The 20,432-nt window shown below is 36.7% G+C and overlaps 1 protein-coding gene across 3 annotated transcripts in view; it reads right to left on the reverse strand.

The window, feature by feature from the left end:
- The window catches only part of MANEA (mannosidase endo-alpha), a 68,704-nt gene that overhangs the window by 16,712 nt on the left and 31,560 nt on the right, over positions 1-20,432 (reverse strand). For all 3 annotated transcript variants that reach the window (XM_077774689.1, XM_077774687.1, XM_077774688.1), the window contains exon 3: positions 14,780-14,889. In XM_077774689.1, the coding sequence (XP_077630815.1) occupies positions 14,780-14,889 (110 nt within the window). The remainder of the gene's footprint in view (positions 1-14,779; positions 14,890-20,432) is intronic.

A 20,432-nucleotide genomic window follows, 5' to 3' on the forward strand; every position in this document is an offset into this window, starting at 1 on the left:
CCTTGTCCGGGCAGCCTGACCAGATGGTACATCTGAGGAGGAGGCCGGCCAGCCCGGGGCTTGGTGGCTAGATCAGGGGCGCAGTCCTCAGTAGGAGAAAGCAATTCCCTCCCTGCAGTGCTGTGGGACAGGACAAAGTCGGCCTGCGCCGGCCAACAGGGAACCACATATCCACTGGCGCCAAACTGCACTTCCCCAGTACCGGGGCACACAGAGCAGGAGTTTGAATCCCAGCCAAACTCCAGGGCAAGAGAGTAGGTAGAGTGGGACAAACTGCCTCATTTGCGCTCCGGGCAGAGCGAGGCCAGCTTAAACAGAGTGGTTTGGGACACCGGTCCGTTGAGGAGATACTGGGTATCGCTATTTTTCTCCCCATCACCAACAAGAAGGGACTTCAGCAAATGGACATGGGGGCCCACAGTGGACGCAGGACCCGCCTACACCAAACCACACCCCTCTGCGCCACACCCCTCCGCGCCTGGTAACTGAGTATTTACCTACTGGATATCCCACTGGAGTGGGATTGATGCTGGTGAACCAGAAGGCCCCTTTTCCAGACCTGCACTGTTGCACTGCCTGATTTAATTCTGACAGTTCTTATTATTTAGATATATTCTTCCTTCCTTTTCTCCTTATTTCTTCCATCCTCTAGTCTGGTTACTCTGGTGGTTTGTTTAATTAGACATATTTAATCCATTCTCTTGATACATGCTCCACACCACCTTCTTTATTTTCCTTTCTCTCTCTCTCTCTCTCTCTCTCTCTCTCTCTGGATTAAGCAGTATAGTTTCTCTGGATAACTTTCTTTTTTCTTTTTGTTTTTTGCTGCCTCCTTCTTTATTTTCCTTTTTCTCTCTCTGGATTAAGCCATACGGTTTCTCTGGTCAATTTTTATTCTTTTTTCCCCCCATCCCTGTCACTTCTCTCTTTGTATGGGATAAGACCTCTTCTATCAGCACCACCTCCATCCTGTTGATTACTAGTAGTTGATGTTTATGGGCTTTTTTGTTATTTGGTTTTTTGTTTGTGTGTTTTTGTTTTCTGTTGGTTTTCTGTCTGTTTTTCTTTCCAGGGCTACTTCAAGGAACAAATCAAAGCACACCTAGGGGAGGACTCAAAACATCACTAAGAGTAGGGAGATAAAGTAACCAAACACACATCAACAGAGAGCAAGTGACACTCTCCAGAAAACACCTTCTAAAAGGCCAGGCTCTGGATAGTGATGACCCTTCCTTAATACAGTAGTGCTTGCAGCTGCAGGACACACAACAAGCTTTTAAAATACATTAGGGACAGAAAACTAGCCAAAATGACAAGCCAGAAGAATTCCCCCTCAAAAGAAATTCCAGGAGAAATGACAACTAAAGAATCGCTCAAAACAGATATAAACAATACAACTCAACAAGAATTTAGAATAATAGTCATAGATTAATTGCTGGACTTGAAAAAAGCATAGACAGCAGAAAATCTGCTGCAGAGATCAAAGAACTAAAAAATAGTCATGATGAATTAAAAAATGCTATAAATGAGGTGCAAGGTAAACTAGAGGTGGTTGACAGCCAGAACTGAAGAGGTAGAAAGGAGAATAGGCAAAATAGAAGATAAAATTATGGAAAAAGATAAAGCTGAGAAAGAGAGAAAAAATTCTGGATCATGAGGGGAGAATTAGAGAAATAAGTGACTCAATCAAATGGAACAATATCCGAAGAGGTTCCAGAAGGAGAGAGAGAGAGAAAGAGGCCAAAGATGTACTTGAACAAATCATAGCTGAGAACTTCCCCAATCTAGGAAAGGAAACAGACACTGACAGGTCAGAAAGGAGTGGCAGGGAATTTTCAATGTGATGAATAGGAAAAATATGTAGCCAAGAATACTTTATCCAGCAAGCCTGTCATTCAGAATACAAAGAAACATTAAGGTTTTCCCAAACAAACAAAAACTGAAGTAATTCATCACTCCTAAACCAGCCTTACAAGAGATCCTCAGAGGGATTCTGTGAGTATTGCAATGACCACAAAGAACCAGAGACACCACTACAAGCATGAAACTTACAGATAACAAAATGACTCTAAGTCCCTATCTTTCAATAATAGCACTGAATGTAAACGGACTCAGTTCTCCAATCAAAAGACATAGGATATCAGAATGGATAAAAAAAAAAAAAACCAAGATCCATCTTTTTGCTGTCTACAAGAGACCCATTTTAGACCTGAGGCCACCTTCAGATTCAAAGTGAGTGGAAGGAGAACCATCTATCATGCTACTGGAAGACAAAAAAAAGCTGGAGTAGCCATACTTAGATTACACAAATTAGGTTTTAAACTAAAGACTGTAACAAGAGATGAAGAAGGGCATTATATAATAATTACAGGCTCTATCCATAAGAAGAGCTAATAAGTATAAATGTTTATGCACTGAATTTGGAGGCACCAAAATATATAAAACAATCACAAACAAAAGCAATCTTATTGGTAAGAATGTGGTAATTGTAGGGGACTTTAATATTCCACTTACAGCAATGGATAGATCATCTAGGTAGAAAATCAATAAGGAAACAATGGCCCTGAATGATACACTGGACCAGATGGACTTTACAGATACATTTAGAACTTTTCATCCAAAAGCAGCAGAATATACATTCTTCTCGAGTGCACATGGAACATTCTCCAAGATAGACTGCATACTGGTTCACAAAACAGCCTTCAATAAATACAAAAGAATTGAGATCACACCGTGCACACTTTCAGATCACAATGCTATGAACCTTGAAATAAACCACAGGAAAAAGTATGGAAAATCTCCAAATGCATGGAGGTTAAACAATATCCTACTAAAGAATGAATGGGCAATTAAAGAAGAAATTAAGAAATGCATGGAAACAAATGAAAATGAAAAGACAACAATCCAAACCCTTTGGGATGCAGCAAAGGTAGTCCTAAGAGGAAAATACATTGCAATCCAGGCCTATCTCAAGAAACAAGAAAAATTCCAAATACAAAATTTAACAGCACACCTAAAGGAGCTAGAAGCAGAACAACAAAGAAACCCAAATCCAACAGAAGAAAAATAATAAAGATCAGGGCAAAAATAAACAATAGAGAATCCCAAAAAAAAAAAAAAACAACAAAACAGATCAATGAAACTAAGAGTTAGTTATTTGAAAACAAAATTCATAAACCCTGAGCCAGACTTCTCAAAAAGAAAAAAAGACCCAAACAGATAAATAAAATTACAAATGAAAATGGATTTCTCACAATCAATCACTCAGAAATATAAGGAATTATCAGAGAATACTATGAACAATTATATGCCAACAAACTGGACAACCTAGAAGAAATAGACAAATTCCAAGACACCCACACACACCCAAACCTCAAATGAGAAGAAACAGAAAATTTGAACAGACTCATAACTAGTGAAAAACTGGAATCATTTATCAAAAATCTCCCAACAAATAAGAGCCCTGGACCAGACAGCTTCCCTAGGGGACTCTACCAGACATTTAAAGCAGAGTTAATACCTATTCTTCTCAAGCTATTCCAAAAAACAGAAATGGAACGAAAAGCTTTCAGACTCATTCTATGAAGCCAGCATTACCTTGATTCCTAAACTAGACAGAGACCCCCTCCAAAAAAGGAGAACTACAGGCCAATATCCATGATGAAAACAGATGCAAAAATTCTCAATAAGATACTAGTAAATCAAATTCAACAGCATATTAAGAAGTATTATTCACCACGATCAAGTGGGATTCATTCCTGGGTTGTAGAGCTGGTACAATATTCACAAATCAATCAATGTGATACATCACATTAATAATGTAAAGGATAAGAACTATATGATCCTGTCAATAGATGCAGAAAAAGCATCTGACAAAATACAACATCTTTTCTTAATAAAAACCCTCAAGGAAAGTTGAGATAGAAGGAACATACATAAACATAAATGCCATATATGAAAAGCCCACAGCTAGTATCATCCTCAATAGGGAAAAACTGAGAGCTTTCCCCCTGAGGTGAGGAACTCAACAGGGATATCCACTCTGACCACTGTTGTTTAACGTAGTGTTAGAAGTCCTAGCATCAGTAATCAGGAACAAAATGAAGTAAAAGGCATAAAAATTAGCAAAGAAGAAATTAAACTTTCACTTTTCACAGATGACATGATACTCTACATGTAAAACCTGAAAGACTCCACCAAGACTCCTAGAACTGATACATGAATTCAGTAAAGTTGCAGGGTACAATATCAATGTACAGAAATCGGTTGCATTTTTGTACATCAATAATGAAGCAACAGAAAGAGAAATAAAGAAGCTGATCTTATTTACACCTGTACCAAGGACCATAAAATACCTAGGAATAAACCTAACCAAAGATGTAAAAGACCTGTATGCTGAAAACTGCAGAAAGCATGAAGATAAACTGAAGAAGACACAATGGGAAAATATTCCATGCTCATGGACTGGAAGAATAAATACTGTTAAAATGTCAATACTACCCAAAGCAATCTAGACATTCAATGCAATTCCAATCAAAATTGCACCAGCATTCTTCTCAAAGCTAGGACAGACAATCCTAACATGTGTATGGTACCATAAAAGACCCCTAATAGCCGAAGTAATATTGAAGAAGAAAACCAAAATGGGAGGCATCACAATCCCAGACTTTAACCTCTACCTACAAAGCTGTAATCATCAAAATGGCATGATATTGGCACAAAAACAGACATATAGACCAGTGGAATAGAAAACTCAGAATTAGACCCACAAATGTATGGCCAACTAATCTTTGACAAAGCAGAAAAAAGCATTCAATGGAAAAAAGTCTCTAGCAATCAGTGCTGGGAGAACTGGACAGAAACATGCAGAAGAATGAAACTAAACCACTTTCTTACATCATACATAAAAATAAACTCAAAATGGATGAAAGACCTAAATGTGAAACATGAAACCATCAAAACCCTAGAGGACAAAGCAGGCAACAACATCTTTGACCTCAGCCGCAGCAATTTCTTGCATGACACACTTCCAAAGGCAAGGGAATTAAAAGCAAAAATGAACTATTGGGACCTCATCAAGATAAAAACCTTCTTCACTGCAAAGGAAACAGTCAACAAATTAAAAGGCAACTAATAGAATGGGAAAAGATATTTGCAAATGACATATTGGGTAAAGGGCTACTATCAAAATCTATAAAGAACTCACCAAACTCAATACCTGGAAAACAAATAATCCAGTGCAGAAATGGGCAGAAGACATGAATAGACACTTTTCCAAAGAAGACATCCAGATGGCCAACAGACACATGAAAAGTTCCTCCACGTCATTCATCATCAGGGAAATACAAAACAAAGCCAAACTGAGATACCACCTCACACACTGGTCAGAGTGGCTAAAATGAACAAATCAGGAAACTACAGATGCTGGCGAGGATGTGGAGAAACAGGAACCTTCTTACACTGTTGGCAGGAATGCCAACTGGTGCAGCCACTCTGGAAAACAGTGTGGACGTTCCTCAAAAAATTAAAAAGAAAGCTAGCTTATGATCCAGCAATAGCACTACTAGGAATTTACCCAGGGAATACAGGAGTGCTGATGCATAGGGTCACGTGTACCCCAATGTTTATAGCAGCACTTTCAACAATAGCCAAATTACGTAAAGAGCCTAAATGTCCATCAACTGATGAATGGATTAAGAAGATGTGGTTTACACATTCAATGGAAAACTACTTGGCAATGAGAAAGAATGAATTCATGCCATTTGCAGCAATGTGGATAAAACTGGAAGGTATTATGCTGAATGAAACAAATCTGTCAGAGAAGGACAGGTATCATATGTTTTCACTCATGTGGATCTTGAGAAACTGAGCAGAAGATCATGTGGGAAGGGAAGGGGGAAAAAACAGATACAAACAGAGAGGGAAGGAGGGAGGCAGACCACAAGAGACTATTAAATACAGAGAACAAACTAAGGGTAGATGTGGGGGATGCGGGAGAGGGAAAATGAGCAATGGGCATTGAGGAGGGCACTTGATGGGATGAGCACTGGGTGTTGTATATAAGCCAATGTGACAATGAGGTATATTCATAAAAAATGGGAGAAGATATTTGCAAATGACACATCTGATAAATGGTTAGTATTCAAAATATATAAAGAACTTATCAAACTTGAAATAACCCAGTTAAGAAATGCAGAAGACATGAACACTTTTCCAAGGAAGACATCCATATGGCTAACAGGTACATGAAATGATGCTCAGTATCAGTCATCATCAAGGAAATACATATCAAAACCATGATGAAATACCACCTTGCCCATGTCAAAACTAAAATTAACAACAGAAGAAACAACAGGTGTTGGCAAGGATGAAAAAAAAAAAAAAAAAGGAGAACCCTCTTGCACTGGTGGGAATGCAAATTGGTGCAGCCCCTCTAGAGTATGGAGGTTCCTCCACAAACTAAAAACAGAACTACCTACAATCCAGCCTTTGTAGTGTAGGTTATTTACCCAAAGATACAAAAGTACAGATTCAAAGGGATACTGCTTATAGAAGCATTATCAATAATAGCCAAACGACAGAGAAAGCCCAAATGTCCATCAGCTGATGAATGGATAGAAAAAGATGTGGTAGATACATACAATGGAATATCACTCAGCCATCAAAAAGAATGAAATCTTGCCATTTGCAATGGCACAGAGGGAGCTAGAATGTATTATGCTAAGTGAAATATGTCAATCAGAGAAAGTCAAATACCATATGATTTCACTCATGTGGAATTTAAATAGTGAAACAGATGAACATATGGGAAAGAGGGGAGGAGGAGGGAGGGAAACAAACTACAAGAGACTCTTAATGACAAAGAACAAACTATTGGTTGACAGAGGGAGAAGGTTGGGAATTGGGCTATATAGGTGATGGGTACTAAGAGCACCTATTGTGATGAGCACTAGGTGTTGTGTGTTAGTGATGAACCACTGAATTCTACTCCTGAGACCAATATTGCACAGTACATTAACTAAAATTTAAATTAAAAAATACTTTAAAAATTTTTTAAAAATTTACACAGAGAGACCAAGTATGTTGGCAATTAGACATCTTTGCCGCACTCTCCTAAACAGTAAGCTTTAAACAAGAGAAATCCAAACCTATCCCCATTGATCAGAACACCCTCAGTGTGTACCTTTAAATCTGAAAGTACATACTAAAAAGTCAGCTTTCTTGAGTTGTGACAGCCTCTTCGCTCACATCTCCCAGGATTCTAGTACCTATAATTACATGGACAGAAGAGTGGCCCCTCGACCTGTTTTATATAAGATAAATCATATCATTTATCCAGTTTCAGGCTTGGTGCCAGAATTTGCAAGGTCTGTATATTTGCAGATATCAAGTGCCAATGAGAGCTCACTGAATGGTACGGGGGACATGGCAAATGACAGCTCTTTCCAGTCAGCTAATTTAGGAGATGCTGCCTTAAGAGCTTTAGGATTATAAAGTAGGAAGAGAAGGCTTTATGGACAAGAATTTAAAAAAATAAAGAAAAGAAAAAGGAACTTGCCTATCTCACTGTTCCTGTTTCCCTAGAGTTCCAGTTCTACTCCACAACAAAGTACTGAGTCCCTAAGCTGTAAAAGAAGTATTAAAACTAAACTAATTTTTCATAGTTTCATTTGGAAATAATTTACCTGTACGAGACAAACCAGTTGTCTTTCACTAGGATATATATATAAACTGCAAGAACTTTCAGAGCAAATAAAACCCTCAGTGATTTTTAAGAGGGGTAGCAACCTGAGAATTCAAAATAACTAGTCTCTAGTGAAAAGATACTGATTCACATTTTCATTAAGGTTTGCTAACACTGCCTTAGAAAAACAAGAATAAACCTGAAGAAAAATGAGCAATCTGAGGAGAATTATTAGACAGGAAACTTATTGCTGAAGGACAAGAATAGTGGAGTGAATAAAGCAAGAAACTAAACCAGTATCATGCATGAAGACAAGATTATTAATAAACACTCCTTTTATACTTCATTCTAAATGATTCTTCAGTTATATACTAGAATCCCACATAAAGTGCTTTGTTTTTGGACTATTTTGTTTCATTGATCTTTCTGTATACTAATGTTAATGCCATACTTCTAATACCTGTCATTTTATAGTACATTTTGTTATTTGGAAAAACAAGTTTTTCCCTTCATTAATACACATTTTTTAAGTCTTATTTTTTTCCTATCATATTTATAAACTTTAGGATTAGGTAGTTAAATTCTATACCTAAAATCTCATCAGAATTTTTCATTTGGATTGCATTAACTTTACAAATTAATTAAAATATAAAATACAAATGTTTGAAAGAATTTTTGCAATTTTGCCACTTTGCAATTTTGAATCTTCACATTAAATTCATGTTTCCCCACTTATTCAAGTCTTTTATATCCTTTCACAAAATGCCAAAGATTTCTTTGTTTGTCTACTGCTATGCTGTTTTCAATGTAGATTTTTTTTTCCATTCTTTTCCCTATAATACAGGAATCCTATTGACTTGTATATTCTTTGGGTTCAGTCACCTTCATAGGCTCATTGCACATAATAGTTTTTAGATGCTTTTCATGAGTTTTATAGGTATTTTCCACTTGTAAAGAATAGTAATTTTATTTGGAATTCTATAGTTTTTAGTTAAAATGATTTCCTCAGAATTCAATTTACTATTGAATAATACTGATAGCGCGCATTCTTGATCTTGGCTTAATGAACATGATACTACTGGTTTTCCATTAAGTATGATATTTGATATAAGTTAGTAAAAGACCTCATTTAACAAGTTTAAAAACTTGCATTAAAAGATTTATTACTAATGAATTTTTATTTAGTCAAAATTTCTGTATCCATTATGATATTTTATCTCCAGTAAACTTTATTCACTTAACATTTATATAGTGCTTACTCTGTGCCAGACACTGAGCACTTTTCATATGTAATTTCATGTAGTCTTTCATTTTTTAAATTTTTTTAATGTTTTTTATTTATTTCTGAGAGAGAGAGATAACGTGAGCAGGGGAGGGTCAGAGAGAGAGAGGGAGACACAGAATCCGAAGACAGGATCCATGCTCTGACCTAGCTGTCAGCACAGAGCCTGACGTGGGGCTCGAACCCATGAACCATGAGATCATGACCTGAGCCAAAGTCAGACGCTTAACTGGCTGAGCCACCCAGGCACCCCTATTTTTTAATTTTTTTAACATTTTTATTTATTATTGAGAAACAGAGAGAGACAGAGCATGAGCAGGGGAGAGGCACAGAGAGGGGGAAACAACGAATCTGAAGAAGGCTCCAGGCTCTGAGCTGTCAGCACAGCACCCAACACAGGGCTCGAAGTCACAAACTGTGAAATCATGACCTGAGCTGAAGCCCGACGCTTAACTGACTGAGCCACCCAAGCGCCCTGACTTCATGTACTCTTTCTAACCACTCTGCAGATTTTCTTACTTTTTCCATTTGAGAGAGAAGAAAACGCAGGCATAAGTGTTCCATAGTTCTTATGTGGTTGAGTCAGGACTGAATGCAGAGATCTGGATTCAGATTTCATACTCTTGAAACCATTCTTTAGCTTCTTCCTAATGAACACTTCTTATCTGCATTTTTTTTTAGGAATCTTGAATATATTTTCATTAGTGAGATCAGTCTATAAATCTTTTTCATGCTGTATTTGTTTAGTTGGTCTACCAGTAGATAAATCCATAGAAGAGGTTAAAGTGATAGTCACTTATAAGATTAGGTCAAGAAAACACTGGACTCTGTCTCAGATCATTCACTAAGGAAACTAACTGCCTTGTCTTAAGGAGACTCCGATATCTCTGTGGAGAGGCTTATGTGGTGAAAACCCAAAGTCCTATTTCAGTAGCTAAAAGGAACTGAGGCTCGTGAACCCTTACATGAGAACCTTCGAAGTGGATCCTACAGCCTTCAGGTAACTGCAGAATCAGCAGAGAAACTGACTATCCCCTCCTGGGAGACCCTGAACCAGACCCACCAGGTTCAGCCACTTCCAGATTCTCAACTTTTAGAAAATGTGTGAGATAATACATGTTTGTTCCTTTAAAGTGCAGAATTTTAAGGTAATTTGTTACGTAGCAATAGATAATGGGTAAACTTTCTATTATTTTTTACTATCATAAGAATCAGCTGTTTCTCAAAGGTTGACTAGAAGTAATAGGTGAAATCTGATGCTCTGTAAAGACATGTTAAATAAACTTTTACAATTTTTTCTATGATACAAGTCAATTCAGACTATTTAAACTTCTTTCTGCTTAAAAAATTAATTTTTTTTGTATTTTCTAAGAAAATTGCCCATCTGACGGCCATCCAGGTGGCTCAGTCAGTTAAGCATCTGACTCTTGACCTCAGCTCAGGTCTTGATCTCACGGTTGTGAGTTCAAGCATGAGTTGCGCTCCACGCTGGGATGAAGCCCAGCGCTCATTTCTTGTACTTTTAAATTTTTTTAATAGTTTTCTTTTTTTAATAATTTTTTTAACATTTTATTTATTTTTGAGACAGAGCGTGAGCAGGGTAGGGCAGAGAGAGAGGTAGACATAGAATCCGAAGCAAGCTCCAGGCTCTGAGCTGTCAGTCCAGAGCCCGATGAGGGGCTCAAACTCACGAACCCCGAGATCATGACCTGAGCAGAAGTCGGCCGCTTAACTGACTGAGCCACCCAGGTGCCCCTCTTGTACTTTTTAAATGCTGATATAAAATCTAACTCTCTTATGCATCTATAGATATATTCCTTTTTAATATTTGATATGTTTTCTTTCCCCTTTTTTTAAATGTCACCAGTGATTTTTCTATTTTTAAGTGAAAAAATGATGGATTTATCCAGGCTACAGAATTGAAGGCTTTCTATCTAATTTCTTTTTTTTTTTAATATTTTTTATTTATTTCTAGGAGAGAGAGAGAGAGACAGCGTGAGCAGGGGAGGGTCAGAGAGAGAGGGAGATACAGACTCTGAAATTGGCTCCAGGCTCTGAGGTGGCAGTCAGCACAGAGCCCGACGCGGGGCTCGAACCCACGAACCGCGAGATCATGAACTAAGCGAAAGTCGGACGCTTAACCGACTAAGCCACCCAGGCGCCCCTCTATCTAATTTCTTACTTCATCTTTATTAATTCCTCCTCTACTTTTAGTTGTTATTAATATCCCACAAGTTTTGACAATGCAGTAATTCTCTTGGTGCTATTTATTTTTATATCATCTTAAATTTCAGTTTTGATATTTAAGTGTTATTTTGTTTAGAATTTTACAATTAAATATTTTCTAATTTTATGTACCTTTGAATGTTTAATTTGGCCTTAATTATTGTTTAGTTATACTGAATAGGGCCAAAGAATGCAAATCTATGGTTATAATTCTTATAAATTTATTAAGATTAATGTTGCTACCTACTACATAACCAATTTATGAAAAATATCCATGGATTGGGGCGCCTGGGTGGCTCAGTCCGTTAAGTATCCAACTTCGGCTCAGGTCATGATCTCATGGTTCATGGGTTTGAGCCCCACATCAGGCTCTGTGCTGACAGCTAGCTCAGAGCCTGGAGCCTGTTTCAGATTCTGTATCTTCCTCTCTCTCTGACCCTCCCCTGCTCACGTTGTCTCTCAGAAATAAATAAAGCATTAAAGAAAATTAAAAAAAAAAAAGAAAAGAAAAATATCCATGGGTTAAAATAATGCCTATTTTCTTGCTATTTAGTATAAAATTTTCTTTCTTTATAGTGCTTTTGAAATCCTTTTAATCATTTCTATTTGTTTCCACAATCTATTAATTGCTAAAATAAATAATATCTTATACTCTGAAAATTTTCCATTTGTAACGTACAAGACAGGCTGTGACACAATCTAACCATAAATCCCACTACCAGTGCAGCAACCCACATCATGAGGGGCATAGATTCAAAAATCTTCAATCAAATATTAACAAACAGAATTCAACAATACATTAGAAAGATTATACACCAGGATTAAAGGGGATCTATTCCAGGAATGCAAGAATGGTTTAACATCAGCAAATCGGTCACTGTGAAACAAACCATTTACAAAATAAAGAATAAAAAGCATATCATCTGGAAAGATGGAGAAAAAAAGCATTTGACAAAAGTCAACACCCTTGATGACAAAACTCTTAACAAGAAGGTATAGAGGAAATGTCCCTCAAGATAATAAGGGCAATTAATGACAAGCCCCCACCTAACATCATACCCAATGGAGAAAAGGTAAATGTATTTTCCTCCTAAGATTACAAACAAGACAAGGATGCCCACTTGCATCACTTTTATTCAACACAGTATTGGAATTCATAGCCAGAGCAACAATGCAAGAAAAAGAAATGAACGGCCTACAAATTAGAAAGGAAGAAGTAAGACTGTCATAATTTACAGATGACATATGGCATAGAAAACTCTAAAACTTCATCAAAAAAATTTTAGAATAAAACAAATTTAGTAAAGTTGCAGAATACAAAATTGATATGCAAAAATGTTATATTTCTATTCACTAATAATGAACTATCACAAAGAAATTAAGAAAATCCATTTATAATGGCATCAAAAATAATGAAATACCTAAAAACAAATTTAACCAAGAAGGTAAAAGATCTGGACACTGAATAGTAGAAGACATTAATGAAAGAAATTGAATAAGACAGAAATGGAAAGGTATTCCATGTTTATAAACTGAAAGAACTAATATTATTAAAAAAATGCATACTATACAAAGCAATTTATAGATTAAATCCCAACCCTATGAATATTCCAATGGCATCTTACACAGAAATGGAACAAATAATCCTAAAATGGGTATGGAACCACAAGAGAACCAAAACAGAGAAAGAAAAAGAAACCTGGAAGCATCAAGGTCCCTAATTTCAAATGATATTACGAAGCTACAGTAATCAAAACAATATGGTTTGTATTGGCAAAATCAAAAACATAAAAACAAAACGAGAGACACAAATCAATGGAATACAGAAGAGAAAGCCTTCCTCCAAAAAACCCACGCAGATATGGTCAATTAATCTCCAACAAAGGACCTAAGAACACACAATGGAGAAAGGCCAGTCTCTTCAATAAATGGTGTTAGAAAAGCTAGACAGCTACATGCAAAAAACTGAAACTGAACCACTATATTACACCATACAAAAAATTAACCAAAAATGGATTAAAATTTTGTAAGTTTAGAAACTACAAAACTGGAAGATCACATAGGTGGCAAGTTCCTTGACACAGATCTTAGTGATGATTTCTTTTGGATTTGACACCAAAAGCAAAGGCAACAAAAGCAAATAAACAAGTGACTACATCAAACTAAAAAGTTTCTGCACATTAAAGTGAAGGGCAACTTAGCAAGTGAGAGAAAATATTTGCATATCAGACATCTGATAAGGAGTTAATATCCAAAATAATTTTAAAAACATAAAATCCAATTAAAAAAAAGGGCAGAAGTTCTGAACATTTTCCCTAAGATATCCAGACAGTCAATAGGTACATTAAAAGGTGCTCATCCTCACTACTTAACAGAGAAATGCAAATACAAACACAGTGAGAGATATATCTGACACCTGTTAGAATGGCTATTGTCAAAAAGGTAGGAAATGGCAAGTGATGGAGAGGATGTAGAGAAAAGGGAACCCTGGCGCACTGTTGGTGGGAATATAAATTGATTCAGCCAGAACCTGGAAAACACTATGGAAGTTCTTTAAGAAAAACAAATAACCACAAAACTACCATATGATCCAGCAATTCGCTTTCAGGTATTTATCCGAAGGAAACAAAAACAAGTTTGAAAAAGTACTTATGCTTACTGTATCATTATAAGCATACCTCAGAGACATTGTAGGTTTGGTTCCAGACCAGTTCAATAAAGTGAATATTGCAAAAAAGTGAGTCAAATGAATTTTTTGGCTTCCCAGTGCATAAAAAAGTTATGCTTACACTATAGTGTATATAGTCTGTTAAGTTTGCAACAGCATTATGTCTGAAAAAACAATGTATGTGCCTTAATTAAAAAATACTTTATTGCTAAAAAGTGCTAGCCATCATTTCATCTTCCAGCAAGTCATAACTACTCATCACAGATCACCTTAATGAATACAATGAGAAAATTTGAAATACTGCAAGAATTACCAAAATGTGGCAAAGAACATCAAGTAAGCAAATGCTGTTGGAAAATGGTACTGATATTCAGCACCAAAAGGTTGGCTGAATATTATTCAGCTACAAAAAGAAGGAAATCTTGCCATTTGCTACAACATAGACGGACCTTGAGGACATTACATTATGTGAAATAAGTCTGTGAGAGAAAGACAAATACCCTATGATCGTGCTTAAATGTGGAATCATAAAAACAAAACAAAACAAAATAACCTCATAGATACAGAGAACAAACGTGTGGTTGCCTGAGGTGGGTGTGGGGAGGGGTGAAATGGTTGAAGATGGTTATAAGGTACAAACTTCCAGTCATAAAATTAAAAAGACCTAGGTGTATAATGTACAGCCTGGTGACTACAGTTAATGTTGTATTACATACTTGAAAGATACTAAGAGAATAGATCTTAAAAATTCCTATCACCAGAAAAAATAATTTGTAATTGTATAGTGATAAATTTTAACTAGACTTATTTTGATGATCATTTCACAAACTAATAAACACACCAAATCATTATGCTGAACACCTGAAACTAATGTATTATGCCTATTATATCTCAATAAAAGATAAATACAATTAAATACCTTCAGATTATATTTATGAGCTTTATCCAAAATAGTTGGTACCAAATCATCAGTATTTTCTCCATTCTCATCATTTGTACCAGGTGGATACCAAGATAGGGCTAGTACACCTAATAGAAAAAAACAAAAAGAAAAATAAATACAGGAACAGGACTGATTAGAGGTATTCTAAACAGATTTTTTAGAAAAGGCAGAACAAAGACCAAATTGTCAACAATACAAAAGAAACATACTCCCATATAAGTTATTATTTTGTTACTTAAATATTAACTATGGCTATTTAGTTACTTTGTATAGTCATATTTATGAACTCTATCAGGTGTGGATATATTTCGTAGGTTTTCCTTTCTAGAATAAGTTTAGGTTTACAGAACAATTGCACTGGAAGTACAGTTTCTATATCTATTTCTCTCCACTTCCTCCCCAACCCACATATGGTGCCTGTTACTAATATCTTGCATTACTGGGGTATGTTTGTTATACTTGATGAACCAATATTGATACATCATTGATAATCAAAGTCCACCTTTTGTGTTGTACAGTTCTGTGGCTTCTGACAAAAGCATATGTGCCCACCATTAGAGTTTCATACAGAATAGTTTTACTGAGCACAGAATCCTTTGACATCCCTCTACTCATCCCTCTTCCTCAATCCCCTGGACAATAATTCATCTTTTTAGTATCTCTATTGTTGTCTTTTCTAGGACGTTACACAGGTAGAATCATACAGTAACTTCTTCAGACTGGCTTCTGACACTTAGTAATACATACATAACTAAGGTTCAATTCATGTCTTTTTGTGGATTTATAAATCATTCTTTTTATTGCCACATACTATCTCATTGTATGAATGTACCACAGTTTATCCATTCAACTACTAGAGGATACCATGGATGTTTCTTATTTGGGGAAATTATGAAGATTCAAGAAAAAAATTACAGGGGCACCTGGGTGGCTCAGTCGGGTAAGGGTCCGACTTTGGCTCAGGTCATGATCTCACGGTTTGTGGGTTCGAGCCCCGTGTCAGGCTCTGTGCTACAGCTAGCTCAGAGCCTGGAGCCTGTTTCAGATTCTGTATCTCCCTCTCTCTCTGACCCTCCCTGCTCACGCTGTCTCTCTCTCTCTCTCTCTCAGAAATAAATTTTAAAAAAAGGAAAAGAAAAAAAATTACAGTTTCTTCTGTAGTACTTACTTTTGAAATGATAAATTATAAAATAAATTTTAAAAACAGAAGCCTGCAAAAAAAAAAAATCACTCACTCTGATGGGATATATGAAGTCAAGTGATTCAAATCCTCACTAATATATAAAGATATGACGGGCCATTAGAGAAATGGCCTAATTTTTAAATGAATCAACATACTCTGTAAGGCATGGAGAGAAAAACAATGGTACCAAAAGAGAAGCATGTGGAAATACAGGAACTGCAAGGTTAGAAACAAGCAGAAAACTAACTTTATAGTAGACATCCAATGTACAGAGCAGCCCCGTCTAGAAAAATGTAACAGAGCTTTCATTAAAGTTTACAGAGAAAAAAAGAAAAAAGAAGTCTATGTCCTCTATTCACTCTGAAAACAGAAAGGCAGTAAGAACACAAGAGGTAGAAAAAAGAACCTCTAATAAGTTTGTGGGATGCTTATGGCTAGTTACGAAGGGAGTCTATTATATAGAGGGAAATGCTGGTAAGAAAAATGTCTTGAAACAATTCATCCAACATTTAAGCTGCCTACTACCCTAGTTTATTAAAAAAAAAAAGAAAAGACAAAAGAAAAACACCACTAATGAAGACTCACAATAAAAAAATTTCAACATGGGACCTATGAAAAAATCCTGCAAAAAATAAATGAAGAAAACAAACATGAGACAAAATAATAAAGGAAGAATACATGAAAGATTACCCATGAAGCCTAGGAAAATTTAAGCAGAGCATTCTCCCATGAAATTCAAAACAAAAGATTCCTGTTCTGAGACAGATTACATAGACCAACGTTTCCAATGACAAAATAAGGATTACAAAAACCTTCTCAAAGCCAAAGAACTGGAGAATAAGGTATCACCTGTCCACACGGAGGCAAAAACACGAAGAAGGGCAGTAAATGAGCGAGAAATCGTCAGCCCAAAACATAACTGGCAGAAGTAAACTAACCTTCAAAACCATTGGGTTAAGTGCCAGGTTGACAATGCTCGGGAAGTCCTCTAGCTTTAAATTTAAAGTGATGAGTATTTTCTACTGTTATTTGAATAACACAGGTAAAGAACATTTTCATTCTCACAGAAAGTTCTACTGGATAGCAATTCTAGATTTCTGATTCTCCTATACCTAACCATCTCATTCTTGTCTACTGATTTTTCTTCCTATCTTCATTCAAGTTCTACTCTAAGGCTTGAGGAGAATGTTCTTTGTTCCTCCTCATTATTTTGCTACAGCTTTTTTTTATTCTGTCAAATGATCATTTCCACATGTCTAATTCTATATCTAACTTAGTGTGCTCCACAGTCTAATTTATCATTGTAGAGTATCTTTGGGGCTATATTATTCATGAGTTCTGAATAAGTAATGGTCTGGGAAACAAGCCAATCATCGTCTTCCTCATGAGGAGGGTCAGACCACTTACAGTAGTAATGAATCTTCACAGCAATAAAAAAAAAAAAAAACTTCTCTAACATACATAATCTAAGTATCAGTGTCACTTATAAATAAGATTACTGAGTATTTCTACTATTTTAATTGTGTAGTTAAAAGGGATATTCTTTGAGGTCTATTCTTAGAACACTAGCATTTTATTAAATGCCGATCACGTCATATTGACCATATTGTCCCTCCACAGCACTTATTACAGGGTCTTCAATATAAATGATACCCAATCATTTATTTCATGAAGTAAAATGATGAATCTAAGCAGGATAATAGTTAAGAAGATATGAAATCAGACAAAACTGGAGATTTAAGTTCTCATTGTATTATTTGATAGTTGTTTATCTTTAGTTAATTTTATTAAAGTTTCCATACTTGGAAAATGGCAGTAAGTTCAGTTCATTCCCTAAGAGTGTTTTAAAAAATAGAGAATGCCTTACATAGAATAAGACCCCCAAAAGTAATTATAAAAACAGTAATACAAAAAAAAAAGGCAAGTAAATTAGAATACATTTAACTCCACAGAACTTATGATAGCTTCTCTTTGAAATAGAGAACTTACTATTTCTTAAACATATTAAACATTCCTTCAAACTAAAGATTTAGTTTGAAGAAACTGGCAAGCCCAGTTTCAGACATAAACACTATTATCACTATACAGTGACCCATTTTCAACAAAAAGCATAAGGCATATAAAAAGAAAAAAAGATATCTGTCAAGAGGCAAAGAAGTCAACAGAACCAGACTGATACGAAATAGATGCTGAAATTATTAAACAAGGAATGTAAAATTACTATGATCAAAACATTAAAAGATCTAATGGGAAAGACAGCCACCATATGTGAATCAGGTGGGAAATATGCCAGAGATGAAAATTCTAAGAATCAAATAGAAGTTCAGAAAAGACAGCAGAGTAGGATGACCCTAGGCTCACCTCCTCTTGTGGATACACCGCTGAGACTATAACTACCTCGAAGTAACTGACTCGGAAAGTGGCCTAAAGACTGGCAGAAAGACTTTTCACAGTCAGTTGTAGATAGGAGACCACATCAAAAAGGGCAGGAGGGGTGGAAATTGACTGGAAACCAAACGCCCAGGTGAGATTAACCACAACTAGGATTTAAACCACAAGCAAAGAGAAAGGAGAGGATTAGACCCCACACCAGGCACCATAAGTACTGGGATACACACTAGGAAGACAGTCCCATCCGGTCTTGAAAACCTATGGGGCTTAACTTTAGAAGCTTTTAGTATCATCAAGATTTAACTCCAGGTACTTTAAAAGTTGACTGGACTTAACTCCAGGAGAGTCAGATAGCAACAGGAAACTGAGTTTGGCCTTAAAAAAGCCAGCACAATAAATGACTCAATCAAAGACACAGCACAATAGTAGCAGTTTAAAAAGTGCCTGGGGCATATATGAAGGAGCTTTCACTTAGTGATCTCAGAACATAATGCTAAAGGAGCAGGAATGATAGGGAGACTTCTCCAAAAACAAAAGTAGTAGTGGGTGCCATTTCTCTTCCCATCCCTCATCCTAGATGGCTGGACATTTGCAGAAGCCAGTACTAACACTCTACCGATCTTTCTAGCACTGTGTGCTTTGTCCCATTCCCCTGCAGATCTGCCTATCCAACCCTCTAGTCTTGTTAGGCATAACAACAAAGTGGTTCTTGCGCCACCATAACCTGCAAGCAGCCCCAGCAGGGACCCGCACCACTACAAAGTGACTCCTGGCCCAGGGAGAGGGTAAGGTAATCTCACATACCAGCATGCCCACAATTCCAGCAGCGAAGCCTCTTCACTGAGCTGAAAGGAAGTTTTACTGTCTGGTATCCCACAGCTGTGGCAGGCAGACTAAGGGTGGACAACCTCACTTCTGACCTTGCCCACGCAGAAGCCTGCAGAGGCCTCAGGCTTCTTATTTGCACTGGGAGCAAACCCTGCCTAGTGTGCCCACAGCAGGCAAAGTTGGTCATTACAGCTGACTGGGCCAAAGGTAAATGAGGTTGAGGCACAAGAGTAGGGTGCACAGAGCCTGCAAAGGAAACACCACAGGGGCACCTGTTTCTGGTGACTAGGGGAGACTGCACTACAGGGTATCACCGGACCTCTTCTATAGAAAGCCACTATTTTTAAGATCAGGAGATGTAGCTGACTTCCATAATGTTTGGAGACAAACACAGAAAGGCAAAATGAGAAGACAGAGAAAGATGTCCCAAATGAAAGAACAAGACAAAAATCACAGCAAAAGAGTTCAATGAAACTGAGATAAGCAAATATAATTGATAAAAATATTTCAAAGTAATGGTCATAAAGATAGTCACTGGAAGGGCACCTGGGTGGCTCAGTCAGTTAAGCGTCCGGACCTCAGCTCAAGTCATGATTCTCACAGTTCCTGAGTTCAAGCCCCACGTCAGGCTCTGTGCTGACAGCTCAGATCCTGGAGCCTACTTTGGATTCTGTGTCTCCCTCTCTCTCTGTCCCTCCACTCCCTCGTGCTCCGTCTCTCTCTCAAAAATAAACATTAAAAAAAAATTAAAGATCGCCACTGGACTTAAGAACAAACTGGATGAACTCAGAACTTTAACAAAAATATACATATAAATAAAAAGAACCAGCCAGATACATACATTTACAAAATCCTCAATAGCTGAGATAAAAAAAACACATTAGGAGGGAATTAACAGCAGATTAAAGGATACAGAAAAACAGAACAGTGATCTGGAAGACAGGGTAATGGAAAGTAACCAAGCTGAACTGCAAAGAGAAAAAATATCAATAAAAACAGTAAGACTAGGTTAAGGAAATGTATCGTCAAGTGTAATAATATCCACATTATAAAGATAGCAGAAAAAGGAGAGAGAGAAAGGAAGAGAAAAGTTACTAAAAAAAATAAAGCTGAAAATTTCCCTAATCTGGGGAAGGAAGCAGACATCAGTTCAAAAACTAGTAATGCCCCCAACACATACACACACACACACACACACACACACACACACACACACAATCCAAGCCA

This window comes from Crocuta crocuta, unplaced genomic scaffold (assembly GCF_008692635.1).
Source record: "Crocuta crocuta isolate KB4526 unplaced genomic scaffold, BGI_CrCroc_1.0 scaffold247, whole genome shotgun sequence".
NCBI classification, from domain to species: Eukaryota; Metazoa; Chordata; class Mammalia; order Carnivora; family Hyaenidae; genus Crocuta; species Crocuta crocuta.